The sequence below is a fragment of the Rhinoraja longicauda genome, chromosome 20 (assembly GCF_053455715.1).
Source record: "Rhinoraja longicauda isolate Sanriku21f chromosome 20, sRhiLon1.1, whole genome shotgun sequence".
Taxonomy (NCBI): Eukaryota; Metazoa; Chordata; class Chondrichthyes; order Rajiformes; family Arhynchobatidae; genus Rhinoraja; species Rhinoraja longicauda.
In genome coordinates this window covers 33,542,078-33,562,091 of record NC_135972.1, presented here as the reverse complement: position 1 = coordinate 33,562,091, position 20,014 = coordinate 33,542,078, and the positions used below count along the sequence as shown (strand labels likewise).

The 20,014-nt window shown below is 42.2% G+C and overlaps 1 protein-coding gene across 1 annotated transcript in view; it reads left to right on the top strand.

Annotated features, from left to right (window-relative positions):
- The window catches only part of otogl (otogelin-like), a 131,495-nt gene that overhangs the window by 29,286 nt on the left and 82,195 nt on the right, over positions 1 to 20,014 (top strand). Inside the window, exons 16-23 of the mRNA XM_078416640.1 lie at positions 4,361 to 4,493; positions 6,666 to 6,843; positions 8,895 to 9,019; positions 9,157 to 9,369; positions 11,737 to 11,902; positions 13,363 to 13,437; positions 13,990 to 14,033; positions 15,393 to 15,564. Of these exons, the coding sequence (XP_078272766.1) occupies positions 4,361 to 4,493; positions 6,666 to 6,843; positions 8,895 to 9,019; positions 9,157 to 9,369; positions 11,737 to 11,902; positions 13,363 to 13,437; positions 13,990 to 14,033; positions 15,393 to 15,564 (1,106 nt within the window). The remainder of the gene's footprint in view (positions 1 to 4,360; positions 4,494 to 6,665; positions 6,844 to 8,894; positions 9,020 to 9,156; positions 9,370 to 11,736; positions 11,903 to 13,362; positions 13,438 to 13,989; positions 14,034 to 15,392; positions 15,565 to 20,014) is intronic.

The following is a 20,014-nucleotide window of genomic DNA, read 5'->3' as shown; positions in this document are numbered from 1 at the left end:
CTGTGAACCTCTAGGTTCATTGCTTCCACTGATCTGGTGAAAATTTCAAGAATCAATTTCCATTTTGTTTAGTTCTCTCATTCCTATACAGAGGGTTCGAGCACCTCCCGCACCTCTACTCACTATCCCGCAGTCTAGGCTTAAGCTCAGGGGTGACCGCACTTTTGCGGTTGCAGCTCCTAGACTGTGGAACAGCATCCCTCTCCCCATCAGAACTGCCCCCTCCATCGACTCCTTTAAGTCCAGGCTCAAAACCTATTTCTACTCCCTAGCGTTTGAGGCTCATTGAGGAGGAGCTGTGAACTGTTTGCGTGCTACTGTATGTTTCATTTTTTCCTTAGTACCTAATCAGATGTACAGCACTTTGGTCAACCTGGGTTGTTTTTAAATGTGCTATACAAATAAAATTGACTTGACTTGACTTGACCTGGTTCAGATAAGCAGAACGTACAAACAGAGAACTGCAGATGCTGGTTTATACCAAAGTGACGTTTCAGGTCGAGACCCTTCTTCAGACTGCAAGTAGGGGTGAGGGGGGAAGGGGGTGGAATAGCTGGAGGCGAGAAAAAGGCGTGTTTCTCAGCTCCAGCTCTTCACCCCCCCACCCCTACTTTCAGTCTGTAGAAGGGTCCCGACCCGAAATATCACCTACCCTTTTTCTCCAGAGATGCTGCCTGATTCGCTGAGTTACTCCAGCACTTTTGTTAATTTCTGGTGTTAATTTATTCATTAATTTATTCATTTATTTATGTTCAGAACCCAAGCATTTCCTAAAATCATGGCATGTTAATGCTTAATCTAAAATCATTTGCAGGTTAAAATTATAATGGTACAAGTCCACCTTATTCAGTTTTGGTTTGGTTTAGTTGCAGTGAAAAGCTTTTTTGTTGCGCGCTATCCAGTCAACGAAAATACTAGACATGATTCCAATCAAGCCGTCCACAGTGTGCTGAATTAGGATAAAGGGAATAACATTTAGTGAGATTAAGAGCATAGTTAGAGTAAGAAAAGCTGCTGTTGAAATGAAGATTTAAAAGAAGGGAGCAATTGTGATAAATGATAGTGGATCCACTTCTGGGACCAGCGCACAAAGGGTCAACTGGCTTTGGCCCTATCTTGAAAAGTTCCGTCCGTTTGTCATCCATTTTCTTAAAGCTGGCAATGATTACTGTAATCACAATAATTAATAATAGTTCACCTACTCGCGGATTATATTTTGTACATTGGAATTAAGGTCTGTGTATTTAACAGTTGTATCACTTGATGCCCTTCTGTCCTTAGCTGAATCTAAAGGGACAGGTATCACAGATCAAAATAATTATCAGACTAGCCAGAGCATGAAAGATTAGTTTCTAATTTCCACACTGACGAACTCTATTACACTGCTAGATTTGCTTATGATTTAAACAATGTAAGTGAATTAGATAAATTGACTCCTGAAAACTATGAAGCTAACACTGTAGAGATTACAACAATGTTCTCTACAATGGTTGTAACCATAGAAGTTCCTGGGTGTGAAATTTCTCTTTGTTCCACAGTGTTGTGCACATGTGAAAATATAGGCCACTTATTTTCATTGAATCACAGAAGCTTGTGTCAGAAAAGGAGACTATTTTGCCTATGATGTCCGTGCCAGCCAAAATGAATGCCCACTTTTCTTTGCCTTTGAAATTGATGTCTCTTTGAGTGTTCTTCCCGAGATAATTTCATTGTGAGGGTCCTGCTTCAACCATCTTTTTAAGCAGTAGATTCCAGATCTGCAGTTGTCTTTGGGTGAAAATAAATGTAATCAACTTCCTCTGAATCCTAATGACTTATATTCAAATCATTTTGCTAATGGGCTCCATGATGGGCAAAGTAGGTCCTTTCTGCTCACTCATTCTACGCATCTCTTAATTAAATCATCTTCGGTATGCTAAAGAAAACCAACCACATAGACACTATTCTCTAAATCTTAGAAACATTCTAATAAATCTCATCTGCACCCTTTCTGGTATTATTAGACAATAGACAATAGGTGCAGGAGTAGGTCATTTGCCCTTCGAGCCAGCACCACCATTAATGTGATCATGGCTGATAATTCTCAATCAGTACCCCGTTCCTGCCTTCTCCCCATACCCCCTGACTCTGCTATCCTTAAGATCTCTATCCAGTTCTCTCTTGAAAGCTGCAGAAGGACCTCTTTGCTCCTATACTCAACTCCACCTCTTTGCTCCTATACTCAACTCCACCTCTTTGCTCCTATACTCAACTCCTTTCTGTAGCTGTGGCCGAATAAATCTTTTATACAGTTCTCGTATAATCTTCTTGCTCCCATTTTCTCTGCCTCAGCCAATAAAAGCATTTGTCCTCTCTGCTTGCTGCAGATTGTCTGCTGACCTATCAGTCCTGATGCAGGGTCTTGATCTAAAATGTCGACTCTCCCTGTGCCTCCTGCTGAGTTCCTCCAGCAATTTGTTTTTGCTCCATTAGACAAGGCAAAAAAGAGACGCCAACCAAAACATACTGCCTCTTTGTTATCTTATCTACTCACCTGCTACACTCAGGGATCTACCCAACCAGACCAAGTGCACAGTCGGTGATCGTTTCCCTGAACACTTTCCCTCAGTCCACCTAAACATACCTGATCTCTCGGTTGCTAAATACTTTAACTCCCCCTCCCATTCCCACACTGACCTTTCTGTCCTGAGCCTCCCTCATTGTCAGAATGAGGTCCAGCGCAAATTGGAGGAACAGCACCTGGGCAGTTTACACCCCAGCGGTATGAATATTGACCTCTAACTTCAGGTAACACTTGCTTTCCCTCTCTTTCCATCCCTCCCCCTTCCCAGTTCTCCGACCAGTCTGACTGTCCCCGATTGCATTTTATCTCTGTTTGCTTTGTTGTCACCTTGTCCTAACAATGATCTATTCTACATGTCCCTTGAGCTGCATCTCTTTTGATGTCTCATTTTCACACCTTGCCCTTCCATATCTCTGTGTCTCCCTCTCCCCTGACTCTCCATCTGAATAAGGGTCTTGATCTGAAACATCACCTCTTCCCTTCTATCCAGAGATGCTACATGTCCTGCTGAGTTACTTCAGCATTTTGTGTCTATCTTTGGTGTAAACCAGCTTCTGCAGTTCCTTCCTATACACACTCTGTGCTTCCTCTATTCCTCCGCACTTCATATTATTCTGTCATTCCTCATGCATTCTCTCACCTTCTTTACCCTTCCAGATTGCATTACCTTTCAATTCTACACGGTGCTGGCTCAAAGGGCCGAATGGCCTACTCCTGCACCTATTGTCTATTGTTTATGTGCTGAATTCAATCTTCACACTTGCAGTGTGTACAACCGATGGCTGTTTCTTCAGCCCTCGCACGAAGCCATAGCAACTGCAGATAAACGTCCGCATAAAATCCTACTGTCGATTTTTCATTTGTAATTGGACACTGGAAATCTGAAATTAAAACAGTAATGGGAGCAGTGTGAGTTACCAATCACTTGTGAAAGTAAAACCAGATTAAAGTTTCAAATGCATGCCTCTGTCTCCAGTCCTGAATCTTCTAGAGCTGTCTATGAGAAGCCCTCAGTCATGCACACTGAAGATGATGAAATTAATTTCAGAGGCAACTTCCAACGCACTGCATGAGAAAATGATTTTGTTTTCCTTTAGCAATTCTGATGAAACACTTTCTCCCAAATGTGCATTTCCCCTCAAGAAATTTAATTATGTGTAATGAATTTCTGGTCTATATTGAGTTTTGTTCATGGATTTAAAAAGCTTAAGTGGGTTCGATTGAATATGGAGCATTTGACATTTACATTGCGTTCCAGAATAATATTTTATTTAATCATGGGTTTTGCAAAATGTCCACAAATGAATGAATAACAGGATATTTTCTACAATAAAAAGATGTTTATTTAAACCACGTGTTTTCTGAATTCTGTGTTGGAAGTGCTGGGTGACATGGCTGCCTCGAAATCCAACACAGTCAGAAATACTAACGTGTTATGTACAGAACGGCTGTATGTTGTGCTCTGATTCTAAACTCAATGGAATCACATTTCTCCAGCACATTGTGCAGATAAATGTTCCAGGCTGCAGCTGAATCCCATAAGCTCATAACATGACAAAGTAAAACGTACAGGTATGTAGGTTAATTGGCTGGGTAAAATGTAAAATGTAAAAATTGTCCCTAGTGGGTGTAGGATAGTGTTAATGTACGGGGATCGCTGGGCGGCACGGACTTGGAGGGCCGAAAAGGCCTGTTTCCGGCTGTATATATATGATATGATGATATGATATGATAATGTAAAGCCAACACCAAGATTATCGCGCATCTCTTACAGAATTTATTTATTTATTTTTGCAGAATCTGGATCACAGTTGCATTCAGTCAGTAACCCTGGTGACAGAAGGTGATACAAGTAACCAAGTAACCCTAAGCAGAACAGGAGAAATCCACCTTGGCATCCACCAGGCAATTAGCCTGCCTTATAACAACGGTATTACTATTAGAGAAACCTGTAAAAGGGGAATTATGTGCATTCCGGATGAGCGAGCTGTATCTAATTTACCAAAATAACCTGTGCAAATCACAGCATCTCAAATGGACAGAATACATACTAAAAGTGCAAATGGATTAGAAGGATTTAAAAAAAATAGTGCTTTGAATGAATGCAATGCAATAAAACATGCACTGTTACAAAGAGGTATCATATGTGATCCTCCCCTCCTTTAAACGAGGTCACTATTATAGTGACTCCATTGCTAGAGAGTGACTCACATCTGCAGCTCATCAATTTTAATTATTGCTGGTGTGCATTCAAATATAAAGGCACCTCACGTTTCACACGGGAGTCGCCCTCCAGAAAGGCAGTGGGTAATTCAAAAACGTGTACATTAAACATATACATTTAAACAGGCGCAAAGTTGAGGGCGTTATTTTAAAAAAACACCAAAATTAGGTTTTGTTATTAATTGAACTGCGTGTTATTTCAAAAACACGTGAAATGCGACATGCCTGTGGATTTGAAATGCACCTTTAAAATCTCTGCCAAATTTTCACTGTCTGATTATTTCTTATCTTGAACTATTCTTTATCCTGGTAAACACCCTGAGACATTTCCAAGTGTTTTATGTACCTTGTCTCTCTTATATTTCATCCTGATGCTGCATCGTTAATGTAGGTCTCATTACGGCAGATGCACAACACTTCTGGCCACTGAAAAGAAGCTGTGTAATGGCTATCAACATGCATCATATCATCCACCAACATTTCCGTCACCTACAACGGGACCCCACCACTGGCCATATCTTCCCATCCCCTCCCCTCTCTGTGTTCCTCAGAGACCGTTCCCTCCGTAACTCCCTGGTCCACTCGTCCCTTCCTACCCAAACCACCCCATCCCCGGGCACTTTCCCCTGCAACCGCACGAGATGCAACACCTGTCCCTTTACCTCCCCCCTCAACTCCATCCAAGGACCCAAACAGTCTTTCCAGGTGAGACAAAGGTTCACCTGCACCTCCTCCAACCTCATCTATTGCATCCGCTGCTCTAGATGTCAACTTATTTACATCGGCGAAACCAAGCGCAAGCTCGGCGATCGCTTCGCTGAACACCTGCGCTCGGTCCGCATTAACAAAACTGATCTCCCGGTGGCCGAGCACTTTAACTCCCCCTCCCATTCCCAGTCTGACCTTTCTGTCGTGGGCCTCCTCCATTGCCATAGTGAGGCCCACCGGAAATTGGAGGAACAGCACCTCAAATTTCGCCTGGGCAGTTTGCAGCCCAGTGGTATGAATGTCGACTTCTCCAACTTTAGATAGTTCCTCTGTCCCTCCCTTCCCCTCCTCCTTCCCAGATCTCCCTCTATCTTCCTGTCTCCACCTATATCCTCCCTTTGTCCGGCCCCCCTGACATCAGTCTGAAGAAGGGTCTCGACCCGAAACGTCACCCATTCCTTCTCTCCTGAGATGCTGCCTGACCTGCTGAGTTACTCCAGCATTTTGTGATTAAATGCGCCATGAAGTCGTTCAGCACAGACACAGGCCCTTTGGCCCACCGTGTCAATGCTGCATGTTTCACCTGTCTACACTAATGCCATTTACCTTCAATGGGTTTGTCGCCTTTAATGGGTGATTCAAGGTGCTTCTGCAGTTGTACAGGGCATTGGTGAGACCACGCCTTGAGTATTGCGTACAGTTTTGGTCTCCTAATCTGAGGAAAGACATTCTTGCCATAGAGGGAGTACAGAGAAGGTTCACCAGATTGATCCCTGGGATGGCAGGACACCATGTGCTCTAATTTTGCTCACCAATCTCCCGTGCGGGACCTTATCAAAGGCTTTCTAAAAGTCTAGATACACTACATCCACTGGCTCCCCTTCATCCATTTTACTTGTCACATCCTCAAAAAATTCCAGAAGATTAGTCAAGCCCTTTCATAAATCCTTGCTGACTTGGACTTCTCATTTCATGGGGCATATTTAGTTCTGCCCACCAGCAATGAGTTTCCAGCAGAGATGTGTGCATTATGTTCACTGAGCTTAGGCTGTGAGAAGTTATTCCATACATATTGCAGTGTTATACCTTAATGTGTCTTGTTTAGTTTGGTTGTGTCCAATGCCAGTGCTTAAAATAAAGTTTGTAAACATTTATATCTTTTTACCTACAGGAATAATTGAAATTGTTCGGCTGTCATCTTTATTTGTACAAGTGAAGACAACGTTAGGTCTCTCAATGAAGTTTGACAATGAAGGTGGAAGGCTGTATCTCCAGGTTGATAGCAGGTGGAAGGGAAACACTGTGGGTCTGTGTGGAACATATAATGGAAATCTACGAGATGACTTTCAGTGAGTGCACATTGCTGATTCCAAGTGATGCATTATTTACAACTAAATATAAAGGCTAAATAATATAACATGTGCCCACAAATTCATCCCTGGACAGTGGTGTTAAATGTAGACAAAAGGAACTGTAGATACAAAAAAAAAGACACAAATTGCTGGAGTAACTCTGCGGGTCAGGCAGCATCTCTGGAGAACATGGATAGGGTTTTCAGGTCAGGACCCTTCTTCAGACTGATTGTAGTGGGGTGGGGGGGGGAAGGGGGAAGAAAGCTGCAGGAGAGGTGGGGCGGCACAAAGTCTGACAAGTGATAGAGTCACAATCTGAAACATCGCCTATCCATGTTCTCCAGAGATGCTGTCTGACCCACCGAGTAACTCCAGAACTTTGTGCCAGTAGTCATAATTTTTTTTTTGTATATAGACACAAGTAATTGCAGATGCTGGTTTACAATTTAAAAAAAACAACGTGCTGGAGTAATACACCGGGTCAGGCAGCAATGGCGGAGGACATGGACTGGTAATATTTCAGGTTGGGACACTTCTTCAGTCTTAGGAATGGAATGGTATATTAACTAAAGGCTAGATTTTGCTCTAGGTGGCCTGCCACCTGCATCCTCTGTTGGTTTTGAAATGGCAAATGAGGCCCACAGACTCTTCCGCAGATGGGGCAGGCAGTGGAAACTGGGCAGTTCGTGGGTAACTGGGCAGGTCGTGGGTAACTGGGCAGGCAGTGGACTGTTGGTGAGGTTGTTTGCTCTTTCCACTGATTATGGAGGGTCTCGTGATCTGAATGCCATCCAAAATATTCTTTGCTCACTTTGAGCACATCCTTGAATCGTTTCCTATTCCCAGCACCACTTGTGGCTCAGTGGTTATAGTCGAACCAAAAATTCGGCAAGGTGGCACAGCGGTTGAGTTGCTGCCTTACAGCGCTTACAGTGCCAGAGACCCGTGTTTGATCCCAGATACCACTGCTGTCCGTACGGAGTTTGTACGTTCTCCCCGTGACCTGCGTGGTTTTCTTCCGAGGTTTTCGGTTTCCTCCCACACTCCAAAGACGTACAGGTTTGTAGGTTAATTGGCTTTGGTAACATTGTAAATTGTCCCTAGTGTGTTTAGGATAGTGTTAGTGTGCGGGGATCGCTGGTCGGCGCAGACTCGGTGGGCCGAAGGGCCTGTTTCCTGTCTGTATCTCTAACCTAAACTAAATTAAACTGGAGCTCAAGGCCTGGCATTCACAGAGGGAAATGGTGAATAGACTTCAAGTGGAGAATCTGGTTTGCAGAAGTAAAAATAGGGATAAACCTTACAGATGTAACTTACTTATTGGCCTAAAACATTGAATAATATATTTCATCATTTTAAACTAGTTATATAATAATGACTAAATTAAACATTCGAGAACAGCTAAAAAAATATATAATTTAAAAATATTTAAAAATTGAGAAAACTAAGAAAAATAATTTACTTACAGGTAACTTAAATCTATTAGAAACTGACTTAGAACATGAAGAAAATGTAAAATTAAGGAAAGTGATCCAGCACCTTGGCCGTACTTATCTCTGCATCGCAGCATCTCCATCCATCCTCGGCTAAAGATGAGCGTCCAATGTGAATCGCATTTGGCTGCTCAGCTCAGTATCTGTGTGCTGAGTTCCTGGACCCAGGGCTGAACGTCTTGTTCATCTCTGACTGCAGCATTTCGCTGCGTAGGTGCAGAAGTCAGAGACAAACAGACTTGTAAGGCGGACGTTGCTGACAGTTCCCTACAGAACCAGCCGTCAGAGGTGATAATGTTTTGGTCCAGAGCCACACAGAAAAGCGTTATCCTTCAAAGTGGTATTAATGGAAGTTTAGCTGTTCAAGTGTTGTCATTAAACATTTGAATGATTAAGCAATATGACGTACATAATGTGAATAATTCTCCAAAATACTTGTCAGTGCAGTTCAGATCCCAGCGTATGAGATTTGTCCAGTTGATTGTTTCAGATATCTTGGATTATCAGTTGATATATTGATGAGAATATGCCCTAACCATTTCCTTTCACATGTAGCTCCCCTGTAGGTATGATTGAAGGAACGCCACAGTTACACGCTAATGCGTGGAAGATTTCATCAGCTTGCATAACTCCAGTAAATATTCCTTTGGTTGATCCCTGCGACACCAACCAACAAAATGGTACCTATTTCAGTTACATAATTTCAGTTATATAATTTTTTATTTTTCACTAACTCATTTCCAATTGTAAACTTCTGACTTTTAACTTCAGAAAAATTCATAATTTAAGTCTCCTTTTGTATTATCTATAAATCCAGCTTTATATTCATCCACAATGTGTGATATTCTCAATCAAGACCTCTTTGCACCGTGCCATACCTTTGTGAATCCTAGTGTCTACCATCAGCAGTGCCGCTATGATGCTTGCAAATGTGGGAGTTTGTGCATGTGTACTGCCCTTGCACACTATGCCTATCTTTGTGCCAAACACAAGATTCTCATTGACTTCAGATCAGACGTGTCAGACTGCGGTAAGTTTTATATGATGAACAGAAAAGTGAGCAAGATTATGCCACCCTTTATTTACTTTAGTCTTGATACCGAGATTATCACAAAATGCTGGAGTAACTCAGCGGGTCAGGCAGCATCTCTGGAGAGAAGGAATGGGTGACGTTTCGGGTCGAGACCCTTCTTCAGACTGATGTCGGGGGGGGGGGGGGGGCGGGACAAAGAAAGAATATAGGTGGAGACAGGAAGACAGTGGGAGAACTGGGAAGGGGGAGGGGAAGGGAGGGACAGAGGAGCTATCTAAAGTTAGAGAAGTCAATGTTCATACCGCTGGGCTGTAAGCTGCCCAAGCGAAATATGAGGTGCTGTTCCTCCAATTTGCGGTGGGCCTTACTAAGAGACTGGAGGAGGCCCATGACAGAAAGGTCAGATTGGGAGTCTTCGATTTGTACCAGCATCTGCAGTTATTTTCCTACACAACTTGATACCGAGATTAATGCCTTTGCTGTTAGGTTAGAACGATAGGAGCAGAAATACCTTGTCACATAATTCACTTGGGTCATTTGAAAAATCATTATTTACTCCATTTCTCAATGAGCTGCTGAATGAAACATCACACTCTTATTATACATGTTCCAGATTAGGGTGCATGAGAATGATAATGTGGTCCACCTCCATTCAATTGCCTTGTGAATTGGTTTATCACAGAAGGAATGAGCCTCGCCAACAGCCTGTCTTATCCTATTCTTCTTTTGTTGTGTTTGTTGTTTTTAGTCTGTTTTTACTTGTATGTTTTAGTGTACTTTTAGTTTTTGTATTATGTGGGGGGTTGGGGGAAACTTTTTTTATCTCTTCCCTCGACGGAGGTGCGACTTTCTCCGTATCGCATCTCCATCCGCACTGCGGCCTTGACATCGTGGAGCTGGCGGTCCCTTTGTTGGGGATCGACTTCGGGAGTTCCAACCGCGGGAGCTTCGGCCGCCCCGATCTCGGGAGCCTCGATCGGCGACGGCAGGAGCTTCGTTCGTCCCGACTGCGGATTTTTCAATTGCCCCGACCGCAGGGGAAAAGGAGGAAAGAAGGTATAAGTTATTTGCCTTCCATCGCAGTGGGGAATGTGAGGTCGCCGAAAAAACAAGATGGACGTGCTGACTGCACTGGTGAGGACTCGGAGGGAGTGCCGTGAGTGCAGTGATCTCGGTGTTTTGCGGGGACATGGCTCCATGAGGACATCCCGGAGTCTATTGCAAGTGCGGACGGCTTTCTGACTGTTCGGGCAGACAAGGGCTGCAGAGAGAGTGACAGCGGTCGGTACAACTCTGGTCACATCATGGTGAAGGAGCGTGCATACGGCCTGGACATTGAACTGATGGCTGCGGGCCTCCGCTTATGCTGTGTGCCCTGGGGATTCTCACATGTCACTGTGGTGGCTGTTTAAGTTTATGTTTAATGATTATGTTGTTATGTATCTTGTTGTTTTATGTATGACTGTTCGGCAAATCAAATTTCACTGTACCTCGGTATACGTAACAATAAAGACCATTGACCATTAAACTCTGAAAGCATTTGGCACTATACAATCAAATAACTACTTGAATAGGTAAAAGATGAAGCAAAATTGAGGAGAAAGGCAAAAATAAGCGGACACTTAATAAATGTGCTTGCTTATAGGTCTAAAGAGCTGTGCCAAGTAATGACACATTTCATCATTTTAAATAAATTATGATCAATGAAAACATCTACAATAAAAATACAGCATTTATTTCCTTGAAACTACCATAAGCTATTGGAATATGCAAATATTAGTTAATTTAGAATGGAAATCAATAAAAGAATCATATATACTGGCAATATTTTAGTCTTTTATAAATATTTGTTTCATGGTTATCAAAAAGGCAAGTTACAATATCTCCAAGAAGATAAATTACTAAGGGAAATATTTGAATTGCAACAGTGCACGATATAAAATTGTGCTTAAACTCTATTAAAATACATAAAGTGCACATTTTAATGCAATTGCTTGGATTATCTCAGAAATATGTTTCAAATCTAGATTTAGATTTAGAGATACAGCGCGGAAACAGGCCCTTCGGCCCACCGAGTCCGCGCCGCCCAGCGATCCCCGCACATTAACACTATCCTACACACACTAGGGACAATTAAAAAAAAAAAACATTTACCCAATCAATTAACCTACATACCTGTACGTCTTTGGAGTGTATCTAATAACGAATTTGGAATCTAATAACGGTGATTGTGTGAAGATTCATCCTCAGAGATGGATTTTGATGCGCAGGTCTGTTTGTTTTTGGTCAAGTTTGTTTTTGAAAAGATGTGAACAATCCCTTTGTCTTTTGTAATGAGCTGCTGCTTGTATTTTCTCTGCACAGGTGTGGTCTGCCCGGCGAACATGTTGTACCATGTTTGTTCTTCATCTTGTGGCCGCACCTGTGAATCGCTCTCTTTGTATGAAAGTTGTCGTGATGATTGTGCTGAAGGCTGCAACTGCCCCGATGGGACATTCTATGATGAAATAGCACATCTTTGTGTGACAAAGTAAGTTTTGTTTGTGTACCTATCTGTCTCGATACATCAGTAATGTTCATTACTAGGCAAAAGCTCTTTATCGCTGTGGTGTAAACCAGCATCTCCAGCTCAATATTATTACTCTTTCTCACTTTCCTGTGCGAGGTAATTTATTTACCCTGGAACAAAACACTGCAGAAACTGAACATTGAAAATGAAATGCTGGAAATACTCAGCAGGTTGGGCAGAATCTGTGAAGTGATAAAAGGTGTTAATGTTTTCCTTCTCAGCGGGTCTGCCTGACCCGCTGAGTTACTCCAGCTTCTGTGTTTATCTTCAGTATAAACCAGCATCTGCAGTTCCTTCTTACGCTTAATGTTTTAGGTGTTGTGTCAGTGCTATTGGCATTTTATATTTCATTTACCTTCATACCAGCTTCAGTGCACTAACCTGGAGCTTCCTTCATTCAAGTACCAAACAGTAAGCCAGACACCGATCTTGGAGTACTTCTACTGTGGTGTTCGGTCCTATACAAAGATCCATCAACCCCACATGATCTTCATATTACTTAACCTAAAAGTCTTGAAAATATTATTTATGTTTCCTAAACTCAGGGGCTCCTCATTAGCAAGGCAAGAGTTTCCCAAAGTGTTCTGCCTTGATCAATTTCCATGACCAATACCATTGGCCTGCAATTCAGGCCAAGATCTTGGTCTCACTAATGTTTTGCGTTGATTGGGATAAGATGGAGATGGGGGAATAACTGCAGACTCGAGGTCTCCTGACCGGGCATCAGTTTAAGGGTCTACTGGCTGCCATTGGAAAGGGAACACGGAAGTCACAATGACCAAGCGTTGAGAGGAGGAGGGAGCAAAATATCTTTAATATGTAGTTTGTTAAGTCTATGGAAGGTCCAACCCCAGTCTCAGTTCCTGCTTGCCTTTGTTTGTCACATTTCTAGGCCCAATCCTGTCTAATTTGATGGTGTATAATGAAAAAGGAGACACATAACAACGTGCCTGCTCTTTTATTTACTGTACTCAGAAACTGTATATTCTTTCGTCAGTGTCAACAGGGAAATGCCTTTTGTTTTGAGAACAAAGGGAATCATGAGCTGCTGTTTTACTGAGAATGTTGAACCCACATTTGAGTTTAGAATCATAAACAGTTGTATTGCTTTTCTGTGTAAATGTGCCTTTCTGACTGTATTTTCAGAACATTACTATTATCCTTTAGCTGAATTGTAACATAGAACAGACCGCCTTGTGCCATAGACCAACCATTAAATCCATGGTCTGTATACATACTCCCCATTATCTGCATGCAATGCTTGACATTGCAGTTTATCTGCATGCAAGTGAACTCTATTCCAAAGATTCCGTTCCAATGCAATTTGTTTTTTTCTAGATGTTTATGTATTAAAGCCTTTACATTTTTATGTCTTCTATCAATAATAAAATTGTTCCATTTCTCCCTTGTGTTTCTTCCAGATCGCAATGCTCCTGTCACTTTATGGGAGGGATATTTCAGGCAGGAGAAGTCACTTTCAGTAACTCTGGACCATGGTATGACCCCTGTTTCCTAGTTGAGGATTGCTATCAAATGTTATTATTGAGTACACTTGTGCACGACACAGTTTGGTATAAAGTAGCTTGAGCAATTTTTTAAAAACAGGCTAAAGATCTGTTTTAAATATTTTCTGATTTATATAGATCTAATTATTAGTTTTGTTCAGTTTGTCGTGCACACAACATGCAACATTTCACATTGACAATAGACAATAGGTGCAGGAGTAGGCCATTCGGGCTTCGAGCCAGCACCGCCATTCAATGTGATTATGGCTGATCATTGGTTGTTATAATTCTAAGATAATTATAAAGGAAAGGTAAATGTTTTAGTTAGAAAGTTAGATGGAGCTTTAGGGGACAGTGGAATCAAGGGAGATGGGGAGAAGGCAGGCAGTGGTTACTGATTGTGGGTGATCAGCCATGATCACAATGAATGGTGGTGCTGGCTCGAAGGGCCAAATGGCCTCCACCTGCACCTATTTTCTATTTTTCTATGTCCATGTTTCTATGTTTTCCAGCGGAGCTAATGGGATGTTCCTTATTTTCCAGTTTGTGCAGGAATGGAAGAGTGGACTGTGCCTCCAGAGAACCAGGTACATTACAATTTGCGTTGCATTTTATGCAATTATACATTGGGAAAGTGAATCATATTTTCAAGAAATGTTCCCCTGTTACCATTCTTAAACTCATTTTGGACAAATATATGTTGAAAGGAACTGAAGATGCTGGTTTACACCAAAGAAAGACACAAAATGCTGGAGTAACTCAGCAGAACAGGCAACATCTCTGGAGAGAAGGACTGGGTGATGTTTCGGGTCGAGACCCTTCTTCAGACTTTGTTCTTCAGACAAATATATCCTGATTTGTAGATGTTTACATGTCTGAGGAAGGGTCTCGACCCGAAGCGTTACTCATTCCTTCTCTCCTGAGATGCTGCCGGACCTGCTGAGTTACTCCAGCATTTTGTGAATAAATACCTTCGATTTGTACCAGCATCTGCAGTTATTTTCTTATATTTACATGTATTTGTCATTTAAGTTTACAGTTTAGAGCAGTGCTTCTTAAACTGGTGAATAGTTTACCAAAGGGTGAATGAAACTAGAGGGGTGCATGAAGGCTGAATGATTTAATGTGTATAAATTTATACACAAGGGAGAATAAGGCGAAAATTACCAAAAAACATAAGAAAATTTAGTCGAGGGTGAATTAAATTTTGTGATAAAGACTCAAGGGTGAATGAGTTTAAGAAGCACTGGTTTAGAGAACTAAAAACAAACACATCACTAATATGATATTCCTGAAACTAGATCTTCTAACTCACAGTTAAAATGCAGCCTCCATTGCATGGGTAGGTAGAATAGAAAGGAACAGGGCAGAGTTAGTGGACTTGGCTGAGGTAAAATCGAAGAACTATTATGAAGGTGAGACAGGAGGCCTGTACATGAGTCTTCTTTCTCAGTTACTGGCACTTGAGTTGGATGGTTATCTAAGCGCAGGGATGTTTATGAGCTGTTCGCAGGAACAATCCTTTGACAAGGCAGCCTTCAGTTACTGAAAGATAACCTAAACAACAAGCAGGCAGCCCTGAGTTGAACTCTATCACTGTGGTACCGGGTGTTCTGGTTTGAGGTCCCCGTGATCCCTTTTTTAAGTGCGGCTTGTCCATGGGAGAGACTAGGCTTTGGACCAAGTCAAATGACAAACTGACAAATCGGGGTGCAATCAATTCCGCATCCAAGTAGGGGAAATACATGCAAATCTTCAACTTGTTTCACACCAACTCTGATGATATATACGATGAAGATGGTTTCTGCATTTAATTCTAAACATAAAATTAAAAAATGCATCCCTGATCTTAATGTTTCGATTAGCTCGACAAATAATTTGTTATCATAACCATCCATTTGATTTGTGAGCAACGTTAAAACAAAGATGATTTCTGTTTTATGCAGAGCCTGAACCAGGGGACTGTCTGCACAATAAGAGATATTTTGACTGTCGAGATCCCCAGCCTGGCCTGCCTTGGACAGGGGCAGCGTGTGAGGTCACTTGTGAAAACCTGATGATGAATGTTACCTGTTCACCCATGACACCCTGCATTTCAGGATGTGTTTGTTCCCCTGGGTAAGTGCATTGAAATGCCAAAGCACAGTCATAAATCTGAAAGCTTATCATTATTTTCAGACATCAATAATTGGAATAGCATCATAATGGGACGTCTGCCAGTTCTCCTGCCCCGGGGGCAGAAACTTGTGGGTTTGAGTTCCAGTCGAAAGGTTTGTGCACGGAACTTTGGCTTGACATCCTACAACCGTACTGTGAGATATCTAGACTCTCAGAGGTACTTGGGATGAGGTTTTAAACTGAGGCCTGGTTTGTTCATCCATCCCATCCATCCTGTACTAATGATTCTGTGAGAGCATGGAAGTTATTACCGCTCTCATGATCAATGCACATCCCTCATTCAATTAAATTCAGGTAAATTAATTGATCATTGTCATTTTGCAACTTGTGGGAGTTTGCCGTGTGCAAACTGCCTGTTGCTTTTCCTGCACTCCAACAATGACTGCACCTCATGAATCCTCTGTTCGGCATTAAAACTTTATGGTGACATAAAGTCATTAAAGACGCTAGATTTTCACAATCGGTTACTTTATTAATGTTCACTCATCATAGAACACTGGATTGTCTCTATCCGGAGCACTGGGATGTTGTGCTTAGGAACAGGTGGTGAAGATCCTCGATGAAACTCTTTTCTTTGTGGCAATAGCTTGCTGAGCAAACCGTTGAGACCAGGTGGAACTTCTTCACAGGAGAGATTGCAGTTTATGGCCATATTGTCCCTAGGTATTGTTCCCAGCTTCAGACTGGTGCTCCGAGTTCCTCCAGTTAAACACCACCTTGGTTCCCACTGCAAACTCTGGAACTTTGGCGTTGATTCTACCTGACTCCACAGCTGGTGATTTATAATGACCATGCTTTTTTAAAACTAGATGCTGTCTTCTATCCAGAATTCTGCTACTTACCCTCTTTACACAATCCTTCCACCTCCACAATAATCTCTGCTTCTATTATACCTCAGCCCCTGCATCATTGAAACAATCATCCATTGTTATATCTGGATGTGATCATTTCAATTCTCTTGTCGCTAACCCCTCATCCTTCATCCACTATGGGTCAAATTCTACCCCACCTACATATCCTTGCCGAACTGTATTCACAAGTTCACAAGTTATAGGAATAGAATTGGGCCATTCGGCCCATTGAGTCCACTCTGCCATTCAATCACGGCTGATCTCTGCCTCCTAATCCCATTTTCCTGCCTTCTCCCCATAACCCTTGACACCCATTCTAATCATGAATTTGGCTATCTCTGCCTTAAAAATATCCACTGACTTGGCCTCCACAGCCCTCTGTGGCAATGAGTTCCACAGACTAACTACCCTCTGACTAAAAAACTTCCTCCTCGCCTACTTTCTAAAAGAGCGCCCTTTAATTCTGAGGCTATGATCTCTGGTCCTAGACTCTCCCACCAGTGGAAACATCCTTTCCACATCCACTCTATCTATGCCTTTCATTATTCTGTAATTTTCAATGAGGTCCCCCCTCAACCTTCAGTGAGCAGAGGCCCAGTGCTGTCAAACACTCATCATATGCTAACCCACTCATTCCTGGAATAATTCTTGTAAACCTCCTCTGGACCCTCTCCAGAGCCAGCACATCCTTCCTCAGATATGGGGCCCAAATTTGCTCACAGTACTCCAAATGCGGCCTGACCAGCGCCTTATAGAGCCTCAGCATTACATCTCTGTTTTTGTATTCCTGTCCTCTTGATATAAATGCTGACATTGAGTTTGCCTTCCTTACCACTGATTCAATAGACAATAGGTGCAGGCGCAGGCGCAGGCCATTCGGCCCTTTGAGCCAGTACCGCCATTCAATGTGATCATGGCTGATCATTCACAATCAGTACCCCGTTCCTGCCTTCTCCCCATACCCCCTGACTCCGCTATCTTTAAGAACTCTATCTAGTTCTCTCTTGAAAGCATCCAGAGAATTTGCTTCCACTGCCTTCTGAGGCAGAGAATTCCACACATTTACAACTCTCTGACTGAAAAAGTTTTTCCTCATCTCCGTTCTAAATGGCCTACCCCTTATTCTTAAACTGTGGTCCCTGGTTCTGGACACCCCCAACATTGAGAACATGTTTCCTGCCTCTAACGTGTCCAATCCCTTAATAATCTTATATGTTTCAATAAGATTCCACTCATCCTTCTAAATTCCAGTGTATACAAGCCTAGTCGCTCCAGTCTTTCAACATACGACAGTCCTGCCATTCCAGGAATTAACCTAGTGAACCTACGCTGCATGCCCTCAATAGCAAGAATATCCTTCCTCAAATTTGGAGACCAAAACTGCACACAGTACTCCAGGTGCGGTCTCACTAGGGCCCTGTACAACTGCAGAAGGATCTCTTTGCTTCTATACTCAACTCCTCTTATTATGAAGGCCAACATTCCATTGACTTTCTTCACTGCCTGCTGTACCTGCATGCTTCCTTTCAGTGACTGATGCACTAGGACACCCAGATCTCGTTGTATGTCCCCTTTTCCTAACTTGACACCATTCAGATTATAATTGGCCTTCCTATTCTTACTACCAAATTGGATAACCTCACATTTATCCACATTAAACTGCATCTGCCATGCATCCGCCCACTCACACAACCTGTCCAAGTCATCCTGCAACCTCATAGCATCTTCCTCATAGTTCATACTGCCACCCAGCTTTGCGTCATCTGCAAATTTACTAATGTTACTTTCAATCCCTTCATCCAAGTCATTAATGGATATTGTAAATAGCTGCGGTCCCAGCAACGAGCCTTGCTAATGATCTATTTGGGAGTCCTGCACCAACCAAGTCCCTTTGCACCTCTGATTTCTGGATTCTCTCTCCATTTAGAACATAATCTGTGCCTTTATTCTTATTACCAAAATGCATGACTCTGCACTTTGCTCCACTGAATTATACTGTGTTGGCACCTGCTCCTGATCCAGCCTGAAATTCGTAAGTGAAACCTCTTCCTGGCCTTGTGCCTTCTCATTTCTGTAACCTCTTAGACACCACACTGCTGCTGCAATCATTCTGATTTTGGTCGTCTTTACATCCCTATCTCATTTCTCATTTTGGTAGTTTGGATTCCCAGTCTGAAATTTTCTTTCAACCATCAATAAATCCCCTTCTCCACCCACCTCCACCTGCTTCCCTCTAAGATTTCCATTAAAGACACTTTTCCATTAAAGAACCTTTCCACCAGCTCAAGACCTTTCATCAGTAATAGCACTGTGGAGTGCTGTGGGGCATTGCTTTGCTGTTAAAGCCTTCATATATATGCAAGTTGTTGTAAGGCATTTACAATATAGGTGCTGTGAAGAAACAAGCTGAACATTTCAGTCTGGTTATTGTGAACCAGTGAGATGGTGCAGTCGTTATATTGTATTGATATGTTTTAAATAACATAGTTAAATACGTTCCCACAATATTCAACATAAATAAAAATAAATTTAATAAACTGTAGAAGAACATAATACGTTTAATATTAAGCATCTTCTGTGGGTTAATGAAAATTGTATTACAATGGTATTAAAATATGACAACACCCTGCTAGAGTCATAAATTGATATACAGTATGGAAACTAATATTAGCAGTAAAAAGGACCATGAAAATAGTTTGAAAGCTTGAATGGAATTCAATTGGGTTGTACATGTCTGCACAGTCCAGAAGTCTGAAAGATAGAAGAATTCCATATCCAGATAATGACATCACTTAACAATAATCTAAAACAAGATTCTGCATTGCACAGTAATTGGACAGACGTGCAAAAAACAATTCATTGGTCTTCCTTCCATTTGTTGCTAATATTCAGTGTTAATCTTGCACTAATCCTGCCTACATGTTATAAAAGGAGTTTATACACTAAGTATAGAAGTTGGGATGTCATGTTGCAGTTGCCTAAAATGTTGGTGAGGCCGCATTTAGAGTATTGTGTTCAGTTCTGGGCACCATGTCATTGAAAAGATGTTGTCAAGCTGGATAGGATACAGTGAAGATTTATAAGGATGTTGCCAGGGCGAGAGGGTCTGAGCTATGGGGAGAGGTTGAGTAGGCTGGGACTCTATTCCTTGGAACGCAAGAGGATGAGGGGTGATCTTATTGAGGTGTATAAAATCATGAGAGAAATAGATCGGTAAATGCACAGTCACTTGCCCAGAGTAGGTGAATCGAGGAACAGAGGACATAGGTTTGAGGTGAAGGGGAAAAGATTTAATAGGAATCTGAGGGGTAACTTTTTCACACAAAGGGTGGTGAGTGTACGGAACAAGCTGCCAGAGGAGATAGTTGAGGCTGGGACTATCCCATTGTTTAAGAAACAGTTAGACAGGTACATGGATAGGACAGGTCTGGAGGGATATGGACCAATTGCGGGCAGGTGTGACTGGTGTAGCTGGGACATGTGTGGGCAAGTTGGGCCAAAAGGCCTGTTTCCACACTGTATGACTCTACCAAAACTAT